General features: G+C 38.1%; 1 protein-coding gene across 1 annotated transcript; it reads right to left on the reverse strand.

The window, feature by feature from the left end:
• Positions 1-2,957: 2,957 nt before the first annotated feature.
• On the reverse strand, positions 2,958-10,964 carry plekhj1 (pleckstrin homology domain containing, family J member 1). The gene is made up of 6 exons (XM_012874687.3): positions 10,629-10,964; positions 10,425-10,492; positions 10,241-10,307; positions 8,773-8,863; positions 4,948-5,011; positions 2,958-4,089 (listed from the first exon to the last, which is right to left on the reverse strand). The coding sequence occupies exons 1-6, from the start codon at positions 10,720-10,722 to the stop codon at positions 3,997-3,999; spliced, it is 477 nt and encodes a 158-aa protein (XP_012730141.1). The 5' UTR covers positions 10,723-10,964; the 3' UTR covers positions 2,958-3,996.
• Between the last annotated feature and the right edge of the window lie 132 nt (positions 10,965-11,096).

Genomic DNA, 11,096 nt, shown 5'->3' on the forward strand with positions numbered 1-11,096 from the left:
CTGACAGTACTCATACCATTCCTCCTTGCACAAAGGGGTAGTATCTGGACCATCCTGCTGATGGCACTCTAATGGCATTGTACAACTCTGTTAGAGTAACTGCCTATCTCCTGGGATCTCCTCCATGCTCTTGAGACTAACCTATGTAAGGCCCAGGTATTGCCTAAATCTACCAGTGGTGACACCGAACTTGGTCAATTGCAAAACAACTAAAAAGCAGTAAAAATAAGGAGGGGAAAAAAGTGTCTGGTGTCCAAAAAACATTTCCCATTTCTGGGGTTGGCTCACAGTTGTCCCTTTAGTGAAGTTAATGTCATTAACGCCAAAACAGCCGACACTGATGTACAACCCCCTCTATTACTGAACTGACCTGAAGTTTAACTGACCTAATATAGTACTCTGATTTAAAGAATCAAGAGTCTTTATTGCCATTATGTAACCATAATGAAATTTTGGTAAGACACTGACCCAGAATTACCACATAACACACAGACACAAATCAAGACAATGGTCAAGTTCAATGCGCCAACAACATCTCCTGAGAAGCTTAAAGTCCTTTGCCTCTGATAAGATTTAAATGTTAAAATAAAAAAAGACAAACAGTGGTCACTTTACAGACCATTGTAAATTACTGTGCAATTACATGAATGTTTTAAATATTAAAAGTTAAAAAGTCTGCAAATAGTCATTAGCATAATTGAAATGTTCAGGTTAATTGATGTTCGGGTCAAAAAAGGCAGGTAACAGTCAGTTTACAGGATGGCGTAAAACACTGTGATTGCCTGGATGTACCAGACAAACTCTCCAGGAGAAGCTACGGTGTGCAAATAGTCATTAGCAAAAAAGTTAAAGGAAATGTTAAAGGAACAATGCAAATTGCATGGATGTCCAAACAATCAGTCCCCGAGAACCTACAAGTGTGCAAATAGACATTAGCATGTGAGAGACTGTAAATAATTATCAGTTTGATCAAGAACCTGTGGAACCAGTGGCATATTTGTACACGTGTAACAGACTATGAACTGGTTAATGTGACTCTCAGCAGGGGACGATGGCCCTAACAGTGTTGGGAAAGAAGCTGTTTTTAGTCTATTAGTTTTTGATTTAATGTTACTGTATCATTTACCTGATGAAAGTGGGTCAAACAGTGCACCGCGCGAGTGGGTGGGATCTAAGGCAATACGTCTGGCCCTTTTCTTGACTCATGCCGCATAAACCATCGTTCCTCTCCTGTACAGCTTCCATACCACACTCACATGTCACGCTGAGACTAAGGGTGCCTTTATTCATGGCTCTATAAATTTTTATGACCAGCTAAGTAGAAAGTCCAGTCCGTTTCTGTTTCCTGAAAAAGAAGAGCCGTTGTTGGGCCTTCTTCATCAGGTGGAAGTTGTTCACAGTCCAGGAGAGGTCAGAGGAGATATGAATGCCCAGGAACTTAATGCTGTCCACACTCTCCACCACTTCCCCCTATATGCAGAGTGGAACGTGTTCAGTCTTCCGTGACCTATACTCCACTAGGACCCCCTTGGTCTTGCTGGTGTTTAGGATGAGGATGTTCTTGGAGCACCACTCTGTAGGATTGTGGACTTCCTCTCTGTAGCGAGTCTCATCATTGTTGTATGTGAGACCTACCTACCACAGTTGGGTGACCAACAAACTTCCCAACCATTATTGTGGGGTGGATAGCAGAGCAGTTGCGTGTTAAGTGGGTGAAGAGAGCAAGGCTGATGACACAACCCTGTGGCATGCCAGTGTTGAGGATAAGTGGGGCAGATGTGAGTTCCCCTATCCACACTGTCTGGGGCCTGTTGAGGGCCTGACCTCAGGCTGTGGACCTTCAGGGCCAACCTGTCTGGGAGCACGGTGTTAATCGCTGAGCTGAAGTCCACAAATGGCATTCTAACATAGGTATTAGGATGCCGCAGATGAGTCAGGGCCGTGTGAAGTGCTGACGAGACAGCATCCTCAGTAAAATGACGCCTCCTGTAGGTGAACTGCAGGCTGTCCAGGCCATAAAAAGGTATCCTTGGTGTACTTCAGGAGGATCCTCGCAAAGCATTTCATGATGACAGGGGTCTGTACAACAGGATAGTAATCATTGATGCAGGTGATGGTTGTTTTTGTTGGGCACAGGCACAATGACGGAGGACTTCAGTAAGGCAGGGATCATGAAGAACTACCTAGGGTGGGTGGTTCAAAGCTTAGGATGTTGCCTTATAAACCTGCTTTAATTTTCACAAACAACTTTATGCCTGACCTGTCTGGTGTGTTTCTTGGTCTTCTTGATGTTTGTGGACTAACATGTTCTTAGCTGGACCCCCACAGAACAGCTGAATGTATACTGAGATTAAATTACACACAGATGGACTCCATCTCCATACCTTTTTCCTATTTTTATTTGTGTTTTGAAAACCTTGCAACATTTTCTTTCCATTTCATAACCAAGCACTACTTTGTGCTATTTATCCATCTCCACACCTAAAGACATTGAGGTTTGTGGTTGTAACACAGACAGAATGTTGAAAAAGAGGCAATCATTCTACAATGGTTTGCAGTTTGTTGTATGTCCATCATTATCTTAATTCTCAATTAGATTGGGCATTTGTGAATGGATTTCATTGGTGGGCTGAAGGCTGTGTTGCCCCCAAAAATGAATAAATGACAGACTGAAATAAAACTGTGTATAGGCTATATATGAGAGCTTATTTGTCATGCAGGGCAAGTTTCCCATTTTTCACGAATATAACTTTCTGGCCAACATCTATTCCAATCATTTTCTTGCTATTTCCAAGTCAATAACTACAACCACCCCTTAACATTTACACTCTGCACCATGATGAGCATTTGCATCTCACTTTGAGGCTCTTTAGGTATAGACAATTTGGAGCTGTTAACACACAACAGAACAAAAATGATTATATTGACACAAAACAACCCAATTTTAGAATATTTTCTTTTCAAAAATGAACCTCTTTCAAATGGCTTTATTGGTATAAAAAGGAAATGCCAGCGCAACATGAGTACTGAAAATAAGTACTAAAAGAAATATGTGCAAAAGTTCAAAAAGAACATTCATTCAGTGACAAGTGCTGTGACCCCTGAGAAACAGCATAGATATTTTACTCATTTGTACGATACTGCAAAATGGAAAATCCTAACGAATCACACACATTCATGCCAAGAATCTTGTTTTCTAAATGGTCTAATAGCTTAGCTAAAAGAATCTGATTCACAGTGAATGAAAAACTTAATTAGGTTCAAGTAAATCACTGTCATTCTAGTAAAAAAAGAAACTAAATTTCCAGTGCCATGTGCAAAAGGATAGTTTTTAAACCAAGAATTTTAAATGTGATATACATTGAACATACACTCAAGAACAGCTAAAAAACAACTATTGCAAAAATATAAAATAAGATGAAGGAAGTTTACCATAATTGGTTAAAGCCTATTGCATGTACAATCAGTACAGTTACAGAGTAAGGTTTTAATAATCAAGATGAGAGTTGATGGTGGGCTTCTGCCAAATGTGGTTGGGTTGACATTACATGTTCAACTTTCCTGAACTGAGCTGCATTAAAAACACAGAAATACTTACAAAAATGAATACAGGATCCCAATGTTGAAAACAATCTCTTAATATTACATTCCCTCCATCTACAGTATTCATTAAGAAATTAACATACAGACAGCTGATGAAAGAAAAGAAGGGGTCTGAAAATCCAACAGTAATTGATGCGTAAACTACCGTGAACTAACAGTAACACAGACCTACTTTACCTGGAATAAATGTCAACAACTCACCAAAATCATATAAGATGTAACTTTGGTTGTTCTAAGAAACCTTTGTAATGACACGGGTGTAATTGCTAAACAAAGCTATCTAATATAGACCAGTGCAAGTGGAAAAAATTGGAGGACAGAAATGCTTTAGGTTTTGAAGAGAAGGCTGAGTTGGCCGACTGAAAGAAAATAATCTGAGCTCAGCGTCCTGGTTTACAGGGAGGAGGTATCTCTGGCCATGAGCTGTGAGCCACTGTTGACCTGGAAGCGAGTTTCATCAGATATACCATACTGCTCCAATGGGTCCTGTGGAGAAAACAGACAGTTAGGCTAGAACAGAAAGGACAATTCCCCTTTATTACAGTAGAAATGAATAATTTAAAACAAACTATTCATCAAAACAGCAAAGACGAGAACACTTAAAATACAACGTGCTTTCACAACATACCACAGTGTAGTGTCTTTATTCTAACAGTTTGTATGTCAGTAAACTAATGGAGCACATAGTGCTGTAAAATGTCTTTTTATGAACATTTTCCTTAAGGATCAGCATCCATACTATGGAGAGAAATAAATTATGCCGCTTAGGATTTAGCACCAAAAACAAGTGGCAGAACTCACCATTTTTCAACTTGCAACTAGAATGCTCTAGGGCCAAGTCAATCCCTGCCCCAACTTCAGAGACAAATCCTCAGATAAGTGAGAAGCGTTACCCCCACATACTATTCCTAAGAGTTATAGCATAACTGCTTTGAAAGTATTAAGGAAATTTCCTGAAAAGGACTGTGATGACCCATCTAACTAGGAAACTGGTGTCTTAAAGATGCAGTTCTAAAAGAACATATCTGCAGAGCATACTTCATCATAGGCATAAATGAGATATATATATATATATATATATATATATATATATATATATATATATATATATATATATATATATATATATATATATATATATATATATATATATATATATATATATATATATATATATATATATATAAAATTCTTCTCCTGACCAAAACCAATCTTCCTTTTTTTCCCCTGTACTGACACCAATGGGTTTCATGTTTCAGTGACAAAACTGCTGCCAGTGTTGGTCCCACTATACGTGTGTTTAATATAGACAAGAGCCTCAGTCTGTGCTGCTGTGTATCTCACCTTTCCAGTCAATCTGTGGATTTCAGTTCGATAGAATATAAGATTCCTCCTCATGAACTCGTAGCTGCAAGAAATGACATCAAAATGATTACTATAACCATAATGATCTTCTGATAACATATTCATTAACATAATAGGGCTGCAGCACATTTTATCACGGAAAAGGAGGCATGGGGCGGTCACCGGTTACTAAGGTTTTAAAAAGTTGTAGCTTCAAAATTAAAAACTCATATGAAGGTAATGATGTTTTAAAGGCAAAGGAAGTTTCTCTATAAAGCACTTTTCAGAAACAAGACGATTCAAAGTGCTGTACATGAACAGAAAAACATTACAGAGGGAAATATTACATAGAAAACTGTAACAAGCCTCATCATAACATTCAAAGTTAAATGTTTCTATTCATATATTAGACATACAGAAAGCATAAAAATCACAGTACTTAATTGTTTCTAATCACAATAAGAAATAAACTAGGTAAATCCTTGGGGGCTTTTGATCAAAATTTGTTTTGTCCAACTTTTGTAAGCGCTACAATTACTTAGAGAAACTATACTTCAGATCAGCAGTTGCCAAGCTACAAGCACCACGTTAGCATGCAGTCTACCAAGCAGAGAGCTCTACTAATATACTGGCTAATATCACCTTGGTATAATTTTGTTACTCTGTAAAAAGCAGAAAAATTATAATATTCAAAGCGCTATACAAGTACAAGCCATTTACCATTTTATTCTGCACATTATGTACCTCAACACTGCTACTACACATGTAGTACTATAAATCATTATTTTTTATCACAATATTATTTCTTCAGTCTCTGTAAATGAAAATCAGCTACTATAAGTGTAATAATAATTGTCATAATATTCTTGCAGCTGTAGCAGAAATAACTGTTGCTTTTCTCTTTTTGATAAAACTACATTGTGTTTTATACATGTTTGTCGTTATTGTGTCAATAAAAAGACGGCGTGAAACAGCAGCGTAAGTCATAGTATGATACTGAAAGTTATACTTTCACAACCCTGAGCTGCCCAGTGGGTATGACAGCCTCTTTCATATGAAACGTTTGTTTCATATGAAGGCAGAGTCAGGCACCATTTCTATATAGATTCCAATGAATATTGTCCCCAGTCCAGCAGTTAATAGAAAACGAGTCATAAAACTGAACATACGGCAAAAAAACAGACCTAATCCAAAAATCACAAACATAATAAAACAAATAGAAAACCAGATTATGCTATACAATATATTGAAAGGATTACAGATATGCTTGATGGAACTTGATTCTAACAATGCTAGCGGGTAATTCTACACATTCTCAGTGTTTCCAAGTTTTATGTAGCATGAGACGTAATGACTTCAATTGTCTTTACATGAAACAGCAGCGGGTAGAAATGAACAACAACTGATGGTAAAATGAAGCAGAAACACTTTATTTTATAACTAAACAAGGCCGGTTTGACTTTGGTTACATTTTGGTCTTGTTGAACCTAGAGGCCACAAAATGCAGAAGATAAGGTGTCTGGTGTTAAGTGTAAAGACATATTTATGAGCTGTTAAAAAAAAAAAAAAAAAATCTCCTTTCATCATCAACTAAAATATGTCACTCAAACAGGATGGACACAAGCTAGGCTGATTTTTTTTTTTTTTTTTTTTTAATGGAGTTAATGGAGTATTGTGGCTTATAACTCAATAAAAGCCCAAACTATTTTTTTTACTTTAATATTATACAGATGGTCACTGAAGGTCCTTGCTTAAAAAAAAAAAAAAAAAAAAAAAAGCTGGCTATTTGCAGAATGCTCTATCCAAGTACATTATCAGAAGGTTGAGTGAAAGAAAAAAAGTATTAAAACAAAGTGCTCAAGCAACAAGGATAACAAGCATTTTGAAAGGATTTACAGGGCATGGGCTTTGGCTGCAGTCAGAGTTTAAGAGCCCCCCAGCCCCAAATCACCAAGATTCAGTTTTGTCAAAGATATTTTAAAAATCCCTGCAGATGTGACCCTTTTTAGTCATCAAAACCGCCACTGAACACAGAAAAATGCCCATTTAATGGACACACAGTACTAACCTGCTGTTAACATGTTTACATTATTTATAGAAGAAAACAGATATCTATCTTTACGTATACTTTTAGTAAAACATGCAACTATATTGAAATATGCCTCCCAACTTGTTTAGATTATGTGCGATTTTGCAGCTGGGACTCGTCTTTCCCTCTGCCTCCCTAAAACAACATCATCGTATGCAGCACAACACCAAGGAATCTTCAGAAGTGGCCTTTGCTAAATAGTATCATATGTAACTCATTTCAGTTGTGCTCGGGGCTAAATATCTAGCAAAGTTGCTGCATGGTGCTAAACAAAGCCTTCTTTGCAGATCGGGTCAATGACGCGCAGTTAGGGCCAGACAAGCTGCTCCTTTAGCAGAATCCAAATCTATGTCAACACATTTTTGTTTTCGCTTGACCAGGTTTCTGTTTTGTCATTACGGTTTCCTGTACAAAGGAAACAAATGTAACAACATAAAAGGAAGGGGAGGATAAATGAACCAGTCATGTATTCTTGCGAAAACGAAAGCGTTTAGGAAAAGTCAGACATAAACAAAAAAAATGGAACATGGGGAAAACAAGAGCTAAAGCCACATGGTATGAGATAAGAACTAAAACAAAAAGACTACAGTTCTATTATTTTCTCTCTGAGGAAATGTGGATTGTTGATGTAACTGAGCTTATGAATCATGCTAACCGTTTATCAGCATCATGTGGTCAGGGAACATGGCAATCCTACCGACAAGCTTCTGATTAGCAGACAACTACTCTGCCTACTGACCCTCCAGGTAGTTGTTGCTGTTGAAACGGGAGACACACCTCAAAAGAGATCCCATAAAATCTGCACTAATGTTGCCGTTTTAACCAGTGATTCAATTGAGGAAATTAAAAATCTGTAATTAGCGAAGCACGATTCAACTGGCCAGTGATTGAAAATAGCCAATTCTCCTTTGATCGCCTCCCATAACCTGTTTTGTTTTATGTTCATCACGTGCTCTAAAACTGAAACCTACCACTTTTTTTGGGTCTGTAACCTCAACAAACTCTCCGTTACTTCATGTGCTTTGTCTGAGTTTTGTAAAACTTCGATAAATGTCAGGGACATGGTCTCGGATGCATGAATGTGGACGATCTTGTAATTCCTTTATTCTCTGCTGTATTCAAACCCATTATCTCTACGAAAGAATATGCAGCACAGCGTTTACTTTCATTGCACTTTTATGTTGCCTTTACTTGTTAAAATAATAAAAACACACATAAAAATCACAAATGACTGTGTAAACTAAAATTAAAAACAGGAAAAAGTAGGTCGGTGTTTGTGAGTAAAAGACTGACTGAATCTCTAGTAGGACTAGAAAAAACAAACGAAGAAAGGTTTTATGATTATTGCAAAGGTTAGCAAAAAGAATAAAAGGTTTTAATAAAAGGTCATTAATGATAAATAACAAAGCAATACTCCCCATTACTAAGGAGTGGACCAGTTTTGGTTTAATTTGCATGTTATCTAAGCCATAACAAGGCCTTCTTGGGCAATAATATAAAGCTTGAAACTCCACACTACTCTGATTGAATTGAGAAAGCTTTCTGGATGGGAAGCGAAACGTCTTCAAACTTTGGAAAAAGTCAAAAAAAATTTTTTTGGAATAATCATGACCTACATGACGAAGAATCTTCACCAGCAACAAGGCGAGTGTTAATTTAGTCCTTTCTACTTGAGACAGGATCATCCAGAATCACAAAAGCTGAGTGTTAAAAGGAAGGAAAAGTGTTGGCCCTACCTTGCTTTAATAATGGAGTCGATCCACTCCTTACATTGCTCTTCAGAGTCACACTCAAACAGATATTTCCTCTCCGCGTCATCTAGAAATGCTGGGAGAGAAACATACATCCGGCTTATTAGTGGACATTGCTCCAGTATGGATGCATCTTTTAGCAGGAGTGAGTCATCAGTTTCACCAAAGTTTTAGGGTAGCTTAAACCGTGACCAACACGTGTTCTTCGTGCCTCACGTTAAACCTAAATGTCCAAACATGGAATGTTATGTAGAGACAAATTTACTCCAGAGCAAAAGCCAACCCCATGACAAAACAATAACATAATACCTACAGTGGATTATACCATGGGCAGGTCTGGCTCTGCTTGTCTTTTTCTGACACACTGGTATTTTAGACTCAATGGTACAAGGTCTGATTACAGTAAAGATACCCAACTCTATTTTAACAGTGAGATCTATCTATCTATCTATCTATCTATCTATCTATCTATACATTTTTTTCTTTGCTTTTCTGTTAGAAATAAAAGTAACCATCTCATGCTTAAACATGTTCTCCTCTTTTGCATGACTATGCAAAAGAGGAGAACTTTCTTCTCATTGGTTTGATTTAACATCCGACAAAGTTTCCTTGTTTTATCTCCAAATTACCGAAATTGTTTCGATTTTCAAACACTAAAGGAGTTGCACGTCATCTAGTTACAATCAAGAAAAAGGTAGTTTTATCGTTACATGTCGGCAGAGACGGTCTGTAAATAGGTTAGTAATACTTATATAAACATATAAGCTTTCTCTTATCTCCGGTATGATAAGCGGAGCTGGGAGAAATCTGCTTCTAAGTGCTAACATCATTAGCATGCCATCCGTAAGCTAGCATGGAGCTAATTGTGTTTTGAATGGATCATTTGACTGAGGGATAGCCCTTTATGCTATAGTAAATTATGTGTAATAAATAATCTTGGTCGAAAGGGATATAAGGAAACAATGTTTATGAATCACGTGAACTGCGTCCCTCGGTCAACTCTATCTATCTATCTATCTATCTATCTATCTATCTATCTATCAATTTTTTTCTTTGCTTTTCTGTTAGAAATAAAAGTAATCATCTCATGCTTAAACATGTTCTCCTCTTTTGCAGGACTATGCTAAAGACGAGAACTTTCTTTGATTTAATGTCGGACAAAGGTTTCCTGCTTTATCTCCAAATTAACTAAATTGTTTCTATTTTCAAACACTAAATGAGTTGCACATCATCTAGTTACAATCAAGAAAGTAAAACAATTAAATAAAATAATGTCCAATAAATAATGCCACTCATATTAGCTTGGCATTAAGCAAAAATAAATCATTTTGTTGATCCAAATCGACCTAAAAACAGAAAAAGGTTCAGTCTAATGTATTGTCAGGCGGTGACAATGAGATCTTTTGGTGCTTTGTACGTAATTATGTGTTGTGTGTGAGGGTCAGTGGCTCACCGATGGAGAAGGTCTGAGTGTCCTCCCTCTCTACGCGACACTGCTCCAACAGCAGAGCTCCGACTGGCTGCGAAATAAACATTGACGTTAGCGCTTACGTAAATATGAGCCCAGTCGCCTTCAAAGAAAAGAACGTTAACCATTAACACGTCAAGGAAAAGAGGAAGCAGAGTCTCCAACTAACCTCCTCTTCATCGGTCCGGAAGTAAAACAGAAAGTTAACCACGAGTTTCACCAGCCTCCTCTTGACAACTGTACACCAGAAACACACAGAGAGGTAACGCTCTGCTACTCTTCCCCCCTCACGGTGCAGCACAGCTAAGGGGTGACGTAAACCTTAGTTACTGTAAAGAGTGCCGTTGTCAGAGAGGAACGGGTCGTGTCTTACCGTCTCCTTTCTTGGGACCTCGCATTCCCAGTTCCGCTGCCATCTCTGAGGGTTGGCGGCTCAAACATACCAGCTCCTTCTCGTTGAAACGCATATCTCGGTCGACGAGGCGGTCGGAGGGGCTTTCTTTGGCTACGAGCGGACCGTTCCACTGATTAAAAACATTTCAGAGAAGTTCTGTTGCGATAATTTTTTTTTATTTCCTGCTGCCGAGCTCGCTGCTTCCTTATCAGATGCTCTCTCTTACTGTGACGGCGCCCGTCCAGTCATCTCTGCGGTGAGTTGGTACTGTAGAGACACACTTCTCCTTTCAAGCTACACACCGGAGGAAAAAAAAAAAAAAAAACTCCCTGTGCAGTGCCCCCTGCTGGTGAGACTTGCGCAGGTTGTCAAACAATCCAAAGGCTACGTTACCGCCATCTACTGGTCTGGAATATGTACAACATAGTGAAAATAAAATAAAAGATG

Source organism: Fundulus heteroclitus, chromosome 6, assembly GCF_011125445.2.
Source record: "Fundulus heteroclitus isolate FHET01 chromosome 6, MU-UCD_Fhet_4.1, whole genome shotgun sequence".
Lineage (NCBI taxonomy): Eukaryota > Metazoa > Chordata > Actinopteri > Cyprinodontiformes > Fundulidae > Fundulus > Fundulus heteroclitus.